This window comes from Anomaloglossus baeobatrachus, chromosome 4 (assembly GCF_048569485.1).
Source record: "Anomaloglossus baeobatrachus isolate aAnoBae1 chromosome 4, aAnoBae1.hap1, whole genome shotgun sequence".
In the NCBI taxonomy this organism is placed as follows: Eukaryota; Metazoa; Chordata; class Amphibia; order Anura; family Aromobatidae; genus Anomaloglossus; species Anomaloglossus baeobatrachus.
The window spans coordinates 10,468,109-10,483,256 of NC_134356.1; the positions used below are offsets into that span (position 1 = coordinate 10,468,109).

At 47.8% G+C, this 15,148-nt stretch overlaps 1 protein-coding gene across 2 annotated transcripts in view; it reads left to right on the forward strand.

Moving 5' to 3' along the window:
- The window catches only part of WNT5B (Wnt family member 5B), a 71,694-nt gene that overhangs the window by 31,317 nt on the left and 25,229 nt on the right, over positions 1–15,148 (forward strand). Inside the window, exons 1-3 of one of the 2 annotated variants that reach the window (XM_075343611.1) lie at positions 4,511–4,609; positions 9,048–9,175; positions 9,721–9,968. In XM_075343611.1, the coding sequence (XP_075199726.1) occupies positions 9,099–9,175; positions 9,721–9,968 (325 nt within the window). In that variant the 5' untranslated portion in view covers positions 4,511–4,609; positions 9,048–9,098. Of the gene's footprint in view, positions 1–4,510; positions 4,610–9,047; positions 9,176–9,720; positions 9,969–15,148 lie in introns of those variants that run through there. The other variant, XM_075343610.1, reaches the window with a different exon arrangement.

Below are 15,148 nucleotides of genomic sequence, written 5' to 3' on the forward strand. Positions count from 1 at the left end.
AGTACAGGGATAATACACACAGTGATGTCACAGCACAGGGATAATGCACACAGTGATGTCACAGTACAGGGATAATACACACAGTGATGTCACAGTACAGGGATAATACACACAGTGATGTCACAGTACAGGGATAATACACACAGCGATGTCACAGCACAGGGATAATGCACACAGGGATGTCACAGTACAGGGATAATACACACAGTGATGTCACAGCACAGGGATAATGCACACAGGGATGTCACAGTACAGGGATAATACACACAGTGATGTCACAGCACAGGGATAATGCACACAGCGATGTCACAGTACAGGGATAATACACACAGTGATGTCACAGTACAGGGATAATACACACAGCGATGTCACAGTACAGGGATAATGTACACAGTGATGTCACAGTACAGAGATAATACACACAGCGATTTCACAGTACAGGGATAATGCACACAGTGATGTCACAGTACAGGGATAATACACACAGCGATGTCACAGTACAGGGATAATACACACAGCGATGTCACAGTACAGGGATAATGCACACAGTGATGTCACAGTACAGGGATAATGCACACAGTGATGTCACAGTACAGGGATAATACACACAGTGATGTCACAGTACAGGGATAATGCACACAGTGATGTCACAGTACAGGGATAATGCACACAGTGATGTCACAGTACAGGGATAATGCACACAGTGATGTCACAGAACAGGGATAATACAGACAGCGATGTCACAGGACAGGGATAATACACAGTGATGTCACAGTACAGGGATAATATACACAGTGATGTCACAGTACAGGGATAATGCACACAGTGATGTCACAGTACAGGGATAATACACACAGCGATGTCACAGCACAGGGATAATACACACAGCGATGTCACAGTACAGGGATAATGCACACAGTGATGTCACAGTACAGGGATAATGCACACAGTGATGTCACAGTACAGGGATAATGCACACAGGGATGTCACAGTACAGGGATAATACACACAGTGATGTCACAGTACAGGGATAATGCACACAGTGATGTCACAGTACAGGGATAATGCACACAGTGATGTCACAGTACAGGGATAATGCACACAGTGATGTCACAGTACAGGGATAATGCACACAGGGATATCACAGTACAGGGATAATACACACAGTGATGTCACAGTACAGGGATAATACACACAGTGATGTCACAGTACAGGGATAATGCACACAGTGATGTCACAGTACAGGGATAATACACACAGCGATGTCACAGTACAGGGATAATACACAGCGATGTGACAGTACAGGGATAATACACACAGTGATGTCACAGTACAGGGATAATGCACACAGTGATGTCACAGTACAGGGATAATACACACAGCGATGTCACAGTACAGGGATAATACACACAGTGATGTCACAGCACAGGGATAATACACAGCGATGTGACAGTACAGGGATAATACACACAGTGATGTCACAGTACAGGGATAATGCACACAGTGATGTCACAGTACAGGGATAATGCACACAGTGATGTCACAGTACAGGGATAATACACACAGCGATGTCACAGGACAGGGATAACACACACAGCGATGTTACAGGACAGGGATAATGCACACAGCGATGTCACAGTACAGGGATAATACACACAGCGATGTCACAGTACAGGGATAATACACAGTGATGTCACAGCACAGGGATAATACACAGTGATGTCACAGTACAGGGATAATACACACAGTGATGTCACAGTACAGGGGTAATACACACAGTGATGTCACAGTACAGGGATAATGCACACAGTGATGTCACAGTACAGGGGTAATACACACAGTGATGTCACAGTACAGGGATAATACACACAGTGATGTCACAGTACAGGGATAATATACACAGTGATGTCACAGGACAGGGATAATGCACAGTGATGTCACAGGACAGGGATAATACACACCGCGATGTCACAATACAGGGATAATACACACAGCGATGTCACAGCACAGGGATAATGCACACAGCGATGTCACAGTACAGGGATAATACACACAGTGATGTCACAGTACAGGGATAATGCACACAGTGATGTCACAGTACAGGGATAATACACACAGTGATGTCACAGTACAGGGATAATGCACACAGCGATGTCACAGTACAGGGATAATACACACAGCGATGTCACAGTACAGGGATAATACACACAGTGATGTCACAGTACAGGGATAATATACACAGTGATGTCACAGTACAGGGATAATATACACAGTGATGTCGCAGTACAGGGATAATGCACACAGTGATGTCACAGTACAGGGATAATGCACACAGTGATGTCACAGTACAGGGATAATGCACACAGTGATGTCACAGTACAGGGATAATGCACACAGTGATGTCACAGTACAGGGATAATGCACACAGTGATGTCACAGTACAGGGATAATGCACACAGTGATGTCACAGTACAGGGATAATACACAAAGTGATGTCACAGTACAGGGATAATACACACAGTGATGTCACAGTACAGGGATAATACACACAGCGATGTCACAGTACAGGGATAATACACACAGCGATGTCACAGTACAGGGATAATACACACAGCGATGTCACAGTACAGGGATAATACACACAGCGATGTCACAGTACAGGGATAATACACACAGCGATGTCACAGTACAGGGGTAATACACACAGCGATGTCACAGTACAGGGATAATACACACAGTGATGTCACAGTACAGGGATAATACACACAGCGATGTCACAGTACAGGGATAATACACACAGCGATGTCACAGTACAGGGATAATACACACAGCGATGTCACAGTACAGGGATAATACACACAGCGATGTCACAGTACAGGGATAATACACACAGCGATGTCACAGTACAGGGATAATACACACAGCGATGTCACAGTACAGGGGTAATACACACAGCGATGTCACAGTACAGGGATAATACACACAGTGATGTCACAGTACAGAGATAATACACACAGCGATGTCACAGTACAGGGATAATACACACAGTGATGTCACAGTACAGGGATAATACACACAGTGATGTCACAGTACAGGGATAATGCACACAGCGATGTCACAGTACAGGGATAATGCACACAGCGATGTCACAGTACAGGGGTAATACACACAGCGATGTCACCGTACAGGGATAATACACACAGCGATGTCACAGTACAGGGATAATACACACAGCGATGTCACAGTACAGGGATAATGCACACAGTGATGTCACAGTACAGGGATAATGCACACAGTGATGTCACAGTACAGGGATAATACACACAGTGATGTCACAGTACAGGGATAATACACACAGTGATGTCACAGTACAGGGATAATACACACAGCGATGTCACAGTACAGGGATAATGCACACAGTGATGTCACAGTACAGGGATAATACACACAGTGATGTCACAGTACAGGGATAATGCACACAGTGATGTCACAGTACAGGGATAATGCACACAGTGATGTCACAGTACAGGGATAATGCACACAGTGATGTCACAGTACAGGGATAATGCACACAGTGATGTCACAGTACAGGGATAATACACACAGTGATGTCACAGTACAGGGATAATGCACACAGCGATGTCACAGTACAGGGATAACGCACACAGCGATGTCACAGTACAGGGATAACGCACACAGCGATGTCACAGTACAGGGATAACGCACACAGCGATGTCACAGTACAGGGATTACACACACAGCGATGTCACAGTACAGGGATAATACACACAGTGATGTCACAGTACAGGGATAATACACACAGTGATGTCTGTTCTGTACATTGGACCTTCATCTTCTGGGGTGCAGTTCCTGCCATCCTCCAGTAGGGGGCCCTCTACACCGGCTGGACCCTGTGATCCACATTGCTGTCACCCGGCCAATGACCATCAGCCACAGCTGGAAATATAAGGATGGGAACAGAAGTGGGACGCTGTATGATACTGACCTGCCGGGAAACTACAAGACCCAGCAAGTCCTGACCGGTCACAGAGCAGGGATGACCGGAGACTGACAACCAGTGCCGAGCTGTCACTGTAATGGGGCCATACTGGTTGTCACGCAGCAGGCAGCTGGGATGCTTTTTGCTCTGAGTTTTGAGAAGTCACCTTTTTTAGCACCGGGGTGAAAAGTGAGCCGCGGGGGGGGGGGGGGGACTGATCCAAAATCACCCCACTACCCTCCGTAACATAGACTCCTTGTGAATGGACCCAGGATCAGATTTGCGCCAAAACACCAAGAAAAGTGAAAAAATAAAATAGTGGAAAGTGAGAATCGGATAGTGTCAGCGGGCATCCACCGGGGGGCGCTGTGTCGTGTCGCCTGTGATCCCGCCACCCTCCTCACACCAGCCCGGCTCATCCCGCTCGCTCCATTGGACGAGTTTCCAAAACAGACCCCAAAAATAAGAATATGACATTGTACGGGAAATCGCACCGGTGATGTCATTCCAAAAAATGAGGCAGAACGTTTCCAGCCCCCGGCACCAGAACGCAGACAACACGAGGCCTGTGCCAGCCGCTTCCACAGACGCACAACATCTGCCCGCCAGGTGAGAGCAGCCGCGCAGGTACAAACACACACCAGTCACCGTGACCGGCTGGCACAGAGTCAGGAGCCCAAATACCGCCCCCCGAATAATGGGCGTCAAAAACTGCTATATCTGGTAAAGCCGGGTGACCACTATGACCATTGGAGATTCCCCTAACTTCTTAAAGGGATTTTACAAGATTTGAAAAACCTGACTGCTTTTCTTCCAAAAACAGCGCCACACCTGCATACAGGTCTCTTGTGGTACTGCATGTTATCCACATTCATTTCAATGGAGTTGAGGCGCAAAACCAAAGGACCAGCCATGTTTTTAGATACAGGTCCCACAAATGTCCCAGATAACCCCTTTAAGGGTCCTATAGTGCGTCTGTCTTGGGAGTTCTTGATCTTTGCCTCCTCATGGAGCTTTGATCAGACTGCTATCTGGCTGGGGAGCAGCTTGCTGCATGAGTAACCTCCATCTGAAACCAAGCATACTTAACCCCGCCCCTTTAAGCCCCACTTAAAAGTATTTCCCCAGCCTAATTGAAAGCCATTATGGGGAATCCGATCCTCCAGGGCTTTGTATGTTTGATATTTGTCCAGTGTGAGGCCAGGATTTCACTGTGATTGTATTTATATATGTGGAGATGCTGAGGAACCGCGATGGGCGCAGACACCAGGCCTTATACCTTATATCTGTGCCTGGATGCTATTTCAGTAATGTTATCATCTACCGTCAGGAGTCCTTGTCCTGGATCAGTATAGGATCAGGAGCAATGAGCAGCTGCATTACATCATTGATATGTCACCTTCAGGCTTCCATACATGCGTGGCATCACTGGTGCCCATTACTGTGCCACGTTCTGTATTGGTTTCCAGTGTAATCAAGTTTACTGTTTTTCAAGCATTGGCGGCCGGTCACATGCTTCAATAGTCATATCCAACCTGTAGCTTCCAGTTGTTGCAAGACTACAATTCCCAGCATGCCGCACAGTCTCTCTCTGCCATTCTCCACTCAGTGTGACAGTCTATTCTTTTTCTGGTCTCTTGCTACAGTTGTCTAATGGTTTTGGTCTCCCAGACTGTTACAGTCTCACCTGTTTTCTGACTACATGTGGCTGTGTCTCCGTGCCTTCCCTTGTATGTGGCTGTCTCTTCTGCTGTCTGTCAGTCTGTCTCCATATGGGGCAGTCTCTCAGGTCTCTGGCTGCCCTCCTCCTGTGTCAGCCTCTCCTGCTCTCTCTCCCTATTAGATGACAGTCTCTCCCCCTGTGTGTGGCAGTCACTGTCTTTCTCTGTATGTGTCAGTCTTCTTTGTATGTGGCAGTCACTCCCCTTGCTTCCCCTGTGTGTGGCTGTCTCTCTTCTCTCTGGCAATCTCTTTGGCTGTCTCTCAGCTCTCTGTCTCTCAGCTCTCTGTCTCTGTGGCTGTCTCTCAGCTCTTTGGCAGTCTCTTTGGCTGTCTCTCAGCTCTCTGACTGTCTCTGTGGCTGTCTCTCAGCTCTCTGGCTGTCTCTCAGCTCTCTGTCTCTTTGGCTGTCTCTATGGCTGTCTCTCAGATCTCTGACTGTCTCTTTAGCTGTGTCTCTGCTGTCTCTCAGATCTCGGACTGTTTCTTTGGCTTTCTCTCAGTTCTGTCTCTGGCTGTCTCTCGGACTGTCTCTCAGCTCTCTGACTGTGTCTCTGGCTGTCTCTTTGGCTGTCTCTCTGGCTGTCTCTCAGCTCTCTGACTTTCTCTATGGCAGTCTCTTTGCTCTCTTGCTATCTCTCAGCTCTCTGACTCTTTGGTTGTCTCTCAGCTCTCTGACTGTCGCTTTGGCTGTCTCTGGCTGTCACTCTGGCTGACTCTCAGCTCTCTGGCTCTCTCAGATCTTTTAATGTCTCTCTGGCTGTCTCTTAGCTCTCTCTGGATGTCTCATTCGCTGTCACTCTCTGTCTCTCAAATCTTTGGCTGTCTATTTGGCTGCCTCTGGCTGTCTCTCAGATCTCTGGCTGTCTCTTTGGCTGACTCTAAGCTCTTTGGCTGTCTTTCTGGCTGTCTCTCTCCCTGTCTTTCTACCTGTCTCTTTTGGCTGTCTCTCCCCCTGTCTCTCTGGCTGTCTCTCAGATCTCTGGCTATCTCTCAGATCTCTGGCTGTCTCTCTGGCTGACAGCTCGCTGATAGTCTCTTTAGCTGTCTCTCTGACTGTGTCTTAGCTCTCTGGCAGTCTCTCAGCTTTCTGGCTGTCTTTCAGCTCTCTGGCTGTCCTTCTGGCTGTCTCTCAGCTCTCTGGCTGTCACTCTGGCTGTCTCTCTGGCTGTCTCTCTGGCTGTCTCTGTGGCTGTCACTCTGGCTGTCTCTCTGGCTGTCACTCTGGCTGTCACTCTGGCTGTCTCTCTGGCTGTCTCTCTGGCTGTCTCTCTGGCTGTCACTCTGGCTGTCTCTCTGGCTGTCACTCTGGCTGACTCTCAGCTCTCTGGCTGTCTCTCTGGCTGTCACTCTGGCTGTCACTCTGGCTGTCACTCTGGCTGTCTCTCTGGCTGTCTCTCTGGCTGTCTCTGTGGCTGTCACTCTGGCTGTCTCTCTGGCTGTCTCTCTGGCTGTCTCTCTGGCTGTCTCTCTGGCTGTCTCTCTGGCTGTCACTCTGGCTGTCTCTCTGGCTGTCACTCTGGCTGACTCTCAGCTCTCTGGCTCTCTCAGATCTTTAACTGTCTCTCTGGCTGTCTCTTAGCTCTCTGGCTGTCTCTCAGATCTCTGGATGTCTCATTCGCTGTCACTCTGTCTGTCTCTCAAATCTTTGGCTGTCTATTTGGCTGCCACTGGCTGTCTCTCAGATCTCTGGCTGAAGCTTTGGCTGACTCTAAGCTCTTTGGCTGTCTTTCTGGCTGTCTCTTTTGGCTGTCTCTCTCCCTGTCTCTCTGACTGTCACTTTTGGCTATCTCTCAGATCTCTGGCTGTCTCTCTGGCTGACAGCTCGCTGATAGTCTCTTTAGCTGTCTCTCTGACTGTGTCTTAGCTCTCTGGCAGTCTCTCAGCTTTCTGGCTGTCTTTCAGCTCTCTGGCTGTCCTTCTGGCTGTCTCTCTGGCTGTCTTTCAGCTCTCTGGCTGTCTCTCAGCTCTCTGGCTGTCTCTCTGGCTGTCTCTGGGTGTCTCTCTGGCTGTCTCTCTGGCTGTGTCTCACTTCTCTGGGGCTGTCTCTCTGGGGCTGTCTCTCTGGGGCTGTCTCTCTGGGGCTGTCTCTCTGGGGCTGTCTCTCTGGGGCTGTCTCTCTTTGGCTGTCTCTCAGCTCTCTTGCTGTCTCTCTGGCTGTCTCTCACTTCTTTAGCTGTCTCTGTGGCTGTCTCTGTGGCTGTCTCTGTGGCTGTCTCTGTGGCTGTCTCTTTGGCTGTCTTTCTGGCTGTCTCTTTCCCTGTCTTTTTGGCTGTCTCTTTTGGCTGTCTCTCTCCCTGTCTCTCTGACTGTCACTTTTGGCTATCTCTCAGATCTCTGGCTGTCTCTCAGATCTCTGGCTGTCTCTCTGGCTGACAGCTCGCTGATAGTCTCTTTAGCTGTCTCTCTGACTGTGTCTTAGCTCTCTGGCAGTCTCTCAGCTTTCTGGCTGTCTTTCAGCTCTCTGGCTGTCTCTCTGGCTGTCTCTCTGGCTGTCTCTGTGGCTGTCTCTGTGGCTGTCTCTGGGGCTGTCTCTCTGGGGCTGTCTCTCTGGGGCTGTCTCTCTGGGGCTGTCTCTCTGGGGCTGTCTCTCTGGGGCTGTCTCTCTGGGGCTGTCTCTTTGGCTGTCTCTGTGGCTGTCTCTGTGGCTGTCTCTCGGGCTGTCTCTGGGGCTGTCTCTGGGGCTGTCTCTGGGGCTGTCTCTCTGTGGCTGTCTCTGGGGCTGTCTCTGTGGGGCCGTCTCTGTGGCTGTCTCTGTGGCTGTCTCTGTGGCTGTCTCTCTGTGGCTGTCTCTCTGGGGCTGTCTCTCTGGGGCTGTCTCTCTGGGGCTGTCTCTCTGGGGCTGTCTCTCTGGGGCTGTCTCTCTGGGGCTGTCTCTGGGGCTGTCTCTGGGGCTGTCTCTGGGGCTGTCTCTGGGGCTGTCTCTGTGGCTGTCTCTGGGGCTGTCTCTCTGGGGCTGTCTCTCTGGGGCTGTCTCTCTGGGGCTGTCTCTCTGGGGCTGTCTCTGTGGCTGTCTCTGGGGCTGTCTCTGGGGCTGTCTCTGGGGCTGTCTCTGGGGTTGTCTCTGGGGTTGTCTCTGTGGCTTTCTCTGTGGCTGTCTCTGTGGCTGTCTCTGTAGCTGTCTCTGTGGCTGTCTCTCGCCTGCCTCTGCTTTGCTCCCCCAGATCACAGTTCAGCTCTGGCTCCCAGGTAATAAAATGTTAATGAGGCCGGAGCAGGGGCTGCAGTGGCGGGGGCTGGCCGGCAGAGGGAGGCAGGGAGCAGACCCTCCTCTGGATTTGGCAGGACCCTCGCTCATCAGTCTCATCACAGTCTCCTTCTCACCCAGGGACCCCCGAGCTGCTGGAGACCCTCGGAGCGGTGCTGTCCTGGGGGCAGCATGAGGGGGCGATCACTGCTGGTCCTGCTGCTGCTGGTCACTGCCCTCCTGCCCCTGGTGGGGTCCAACTCCTGGTGGTGAGTACCTGGGGGCCACCACTGAGGACGGGTAATGGGGCTGGCATCAGGTGGGGCATTGCTGTTAGCTGGTGGGACTGGGAAAAGTAAAGTGCAAGCTCTGCTGCCCGGCACTGGTGCGTGATGGGGATGTGGGGGGTCTACAAGAAGTGTGATGACATGGGGGGATCCTAAATAATAGGGGGGGTCACATCAGCAAGACAAAGGAGGCGTCTGATACCGTGTTGCAGCTTTATACAGTGATTGAGGTGATACAGAATTGATTTATTGTTGTTACTTGTTTGATACATTGTTGCAAGCTGAACTATGGATGAGATTGGGGGCTACACGGGGGTCTCTGTAGCAGAAAGTTGGGAAAGTGGAAAGATCATGAAGTGCGAGCTCTTGTGCTCCATCTGTCATCACTTCATATTAAAGTATTTTAAGGGATTGTCCATTTTACTGCCATATTGAGTGTATAAAGGTTTGGGGGTGCAGAGGCGATGGTGGAGGTCTCGTCACCCTTCCCTTGGCCATGGTCATCACCTCTTTCTCTGATTTTCCAGGTCGATGGCCCTAAACCCCATCCAGAGGCCTGAAATGTACATAATCGGGGCGCAGCCTCTGTGCAGCCAGCTGAGCGGCCTGTCCCCGGGGCAGAGGAAGCTGTGCCACCTGTACCAGGACCACATGGTGTACATCGGGGAAGGCGCCAAGACCGGCATCAAAGAGTGCCAGTACCAGTTCAAGCAGAGGCGGTGGAACTGCAGCACCGTGGACAACGCCTCCGTGTTCGGGAGAGTCATGCAGATCGGTAAGAAACCGGAAATATCCAAATATCAGACCTTCATCATCCTCAGCTGTCAGGAGGGGAGTAAGCCACCCCGCGAATCCTCACTAGTGACATCACACTGGAGGCAAGATACCAGTGACCTGCGCCCCAACATCCGACCGCCCTGAGAGGTCCAACATGTCCATACACCACAGATAACTGACGACCCGAACCAGGGCGACAACCGGGGCGTCTCCCAGAGGAAAAGAGGGTCCAGCAGAGACCCCCCATCCACCAGGAGCGTCTGATAACAGCTCATACCGGTCCTCAATCTGAACTTATACCAAGCGTAGATGAATATGGAGAATGTACTTCTCCTGTCCTGTATTATTCTGTATATATACACTGCACAGTACCACTTCTCCTGTCCTGTATACTGGGTGTAATCCTCAGGATGTGTATTATTCTGTATATATACACTGCACAGTACCACTCCTCCTGTCCTGTATACTGGGTGTAATCCTCAGTATCTGTATTATTCTGTATATATACACTGCACAGTACCACTTCTCCTGTCCTGTATACTGGGTGTAATCCTCAGTATCTGTATTATTCTGTATATATACACTGCACAGTACCACTTCTCCTGTCCTGTATACTGGGTGTAATCCTCAGTATCTGTATTATTCTGTATATATACACTGCACAGTACCACTTCTCCTGTCCTGTATACTGGGTGTAATCCTCAGGATGTGTATTATTCTGTATATATACACTGCACAGTACCACTTCTCCTGTCCTGTATACTGGGTGTAATCCTCAGTATCTGTATTATTCTGTATATATACACTGCACAGTACCACTCCTCCTGTCCTGTATACTGGGTGTAATCCTCAGTATCTGTATTATTCTGTATATATACACTGCACAGTACCACTTCTCCTGTCCTGTATACTGGGTGTAATCCTCAGGATGTGTATTATTCTGTATATATACACTGCACACTGCACAGTACCACTTCTCCTGTCCTGTATACTGGGTGTAATCCTCAGTATCTGTATTATTCTGTATAGATACACTGCACAGTACCACTTCTCCTGTCCTGTATACTGGGTGTAGTCCTCAGTATCTGTATTATTCTGTATATATACACTGCACAGTACCACTTCTCCTGTCCTGTATACTGGGTGTAGTCCTCAGTATCTGTATTATTCTGTATATATACACTGCACAGTACCACTTCTCCTGTCCTGTATACTGGGTGTAATCCTCAGTATCTGTATTATTCTTTATATACATTGCACAGTACCACTTCTCCTGTCCTGTATACTGGGTGTAATCCTCAGTGTCTGTATTATTCTGTATATATACACTGCACAGTACCACTTCTCCTGCCCTGTATACTGGGTGTAATCCTCAGTATCTGTATTATTCTGTATATATACACTGCACAGTACCACTTCTCCTGTCCTGTATACTGGGTGTAATCCTCAGTATCTGTATTATTCTGTATATATACACTGCACAGTACCACTTCTCCTGTCCTGTATACTGGGTGTAATCCTCAGTATCTGTATTATTCTGTATATATACTCTGCACAGTACCACTTCTCCTGTCCTGTATACTGGGTGTAATCCTCAGTATCTGTATTATTCTGTATATGTACACTGCACAGTACCACTCCTCCTATCCTGTATACTGGGTGTAATCCTCAGTATCTGTATTATTCTGTATATATACACTGCTCAGTACCACTCCTCCTGTCCTGTATACTGGGTGTAATCCTCAGTATCTGTATTATTCTGTATATATACACTGCACAGTACCACTTCTCCTGTCCTGTATACTGGGTGTAATCCTCAGTATCTGTATTATTCTGTATATATACACTGCTCAGTACCACTCCTCCTGTCCTGTATACTGGGTGTAATCCTCAGTATCTGTATTATTCTGTATATATATACACTGCACAGTACCACTTCTCCTGTCCTGTATACTGGGTGTAATCCTCAGTATCTGTATTATTCTGTATATATACACTGCACAGTATCACTTCTCCTGTCCTGTATACTGGGTGTAATCCTCAGTGTCTGTATTATTCTGTATATATATACACTGCACAGTACCACTTCTCCTGTCCTGTATACTGGGTGTAATCCTCAGTATCTGTATTATTCTGTATATATACACTGCACAGTATCACTTCTCCTGTCCTGTATACTGGGTGTAATCCTCAGTATCTGTATTATTCTGTATATACATTGCACAGTACCACTTCTCCTGTCCTGTATACTGGGTGTAATCCTCAGTGTCTGTATTATTCTGTATATATACACTGCACAGTACCACTTCTCCTGTCCTGTATACTGGGTGTAATCCTCAGTATCTGTATTATTCTGTATATATACACTGCACAGTACCACTTCTCCGGTCCTGTATACTGGGTGTAATCCTCAGTATCTGTATTATTCTGTATATATACACTGCACAGTACCACTTCTCCTGTCCTGTATACTGGGTGTAATCCTCAGTATCTGTATTATTCTGTATATATACACTGCACAGTACCACTTCTCCTGTCCTGTATACTGGGTGTAATCCTCGGTATCTGTATTATTCTGTATATATACACTGCACAGTACCACTCCTCCTGTCCTGTATACTGGGTGTAATCCTCAGTATCTGTATTATTCTGTATATATACACTGCACAGTACCACTTCTCCTGTCCTGTATACTGGGTGTAATATGTACAGAATGTCCTGTATACTGTGCAATGTATATACAGAATAATACAGATACTGAGGATTACACCCAGTATACAGGACAGGAGAAGTGGTACTGTGCAGTGTATATATACAGAATAATAGAGATACTGAGGATTACACCCAGTATACAGGACAGGAGAAGTGGTACTGTGCAGTGTATATATATACAGAATAATACAGATACTGAGGATTACACCCAGTATACAGGACAGGAGGAGTGGTACTGTGCAGTGTATATATACAGAATAATACAGATACTGAGGATTACACCCAGTACACAGGACAGGAGAAGTGGTACTGTGCAGTGTATATATACAGAATAATACAGATACTGAGGATTACACCCAGTATACAGGACAGGAGGAGTGGTACTGTGCAGTGTATATATACAGAATAATACAGATACTGAGGATTACACCCAGTATACAGGACAGGAGGAGTGGTACTGTGCCGTGTATATATATATATAGACTAATACAGATACTGCATAACTATTCACCCCCTATAGTCAGTGCTTTGTGGAGCCTCCTCGTGTGGCAATTACAGCTCTAAGTCGCTTTGCATAAGTCTCTATGAGATTTCCACATCTCTCCTCTGGGACTTTTCCCAATTCCTCAAGGTAAAGCTGCTCCAGCTCCTTTCATTAGATGTTTCCTCTGGTGACACCGATCTTCACGTCTGACCACATATTCTCCATTGGATTAAGGTCTGGGCTGTGACTTGGCCGCTCCAATACAGTCACACGTTTCCCCTTACTCCCCTCCAGTGTGGCTTTAGCAGTAGCTTTGGGTCATTGTCTTGTTGGAAGGTGAAACCTCCGTCCCAGTCTCAAATCACTGACGGACTAAAACAGGTTTTACACAAGAATATCCCTATATTTTACACTATTCATCTTTCTCTTGACTCAGACCAATTTTCCTGCCCTGCTGCCGAAAAACATCCCCACAACATGCTGCTGCCGCCACCATGCTTCACTGTGGGGATGGTGTTCTTGGGGTTATCAGCTGCTGGTTTGCTGCCAGACATAGGGTTTTCATCGGTGGCCTAAAAGTTGAATTTTGGTCTCATCTGAGCACAGCACCTTCCTCCATACATTTCAGAAGTCTCCCACATGTCATTCGTCAAAATCAAAAAACGAGCCTCCAATATTTGGCTGTAAGTAAAGGCTTTTTTCTGGCCTCTCTTCCATAAAGGCCGGCTCTATGGCGTGTACGGCTTATTGTGGTTATATAGACAGATCCTCCAGTCTCTGCTTGGAAAGTCTTCAGCTCCTTCATGGTCACCTTTGATCTCTGTGCTGCCTCTCTGATTAATGCCCTCCTTACCCAAACTGAGAGTTTTGGAGGGCGCCCTCTATTGGCAGGTTTGTTGTGGTACCATGTTCTTTCCATTTGAAGATAATGGATTTGATGTCTCCCAGAGACCATCAGAGATTGGGAGATTTTCTATAACTCAACCCTGACTTGTACTTCTCACCATTTTGTCTCTGACTTGTTTGGAGATCTCCTTGGTATTCATGGTGTGGGTTGGAGATTCTGTATATATACACTGCACAGTACCACTTCTCCTGTCCTGTGTACTGGGTGTAATCCTCAGTATCTGTATTATTCTGTATATATACACTGCACAGTACCACTTCTCCTGTCCTGTATACTGGGTGTAATCCTCAGTACCTGTATTATTCTGTATATATACACTGCACAGTACCACTTCTCCTGTCCTGTATACTGGGTGTAATCCTCAGTACCTGTATTATTCTGTATATATACACTGCACAGTACCACTTCTCCTGTCCTGTATACTGGGTGTAATCCTCAGTATCTGTATTATTCTGTATATATACACTGCACAGTACCACTTCTCCTGTCCTGTATACTGGGTGCAATCCTCAGTATCTGTATTATTCTGTATATATACACTGCACAGTACCACTTCTCCTGTCCTGTATACTGGGTGTAATTCTCAGTACCTGTATTATTCTGTATATTGTGAGAAGGTGACCGGGGTTATCTATGACGGCCGTTATGTCTCACCCCGGTTGTGCTCACTTCATGATAGAAAGCAACTCCACTCCAGGGTTCATGCTGTTTCCCTACAGACTGAACGAAGGGTTAAAAGGAAACAGGACCAAGGGCGGGGTGTGCCTGGTGGGAGGGAGTGAATACAACTTCCTGAGTTTCTGCCGGAGAGGCACATATGTATTGTAATGGACTCTTGTGACTATTAAACCGGCTGTTATGAACCTTGATGCCTGGATCCCGTGTCTTCTGCTGCGCAGCCGACCACGCTACCTCACATATGGTGGAGAATGCGGGCATGCCAGCCCGGTGAGGTGTAGCTTCCATTGCTGGTTACCCGGTGGCACATGTCCTGGATTCAAGCAGCTATATTACAGCCCAAACCCGGCGACGCCATGGAGGAGATACTGAAGCAGCAGCAACAGATCAATGCACA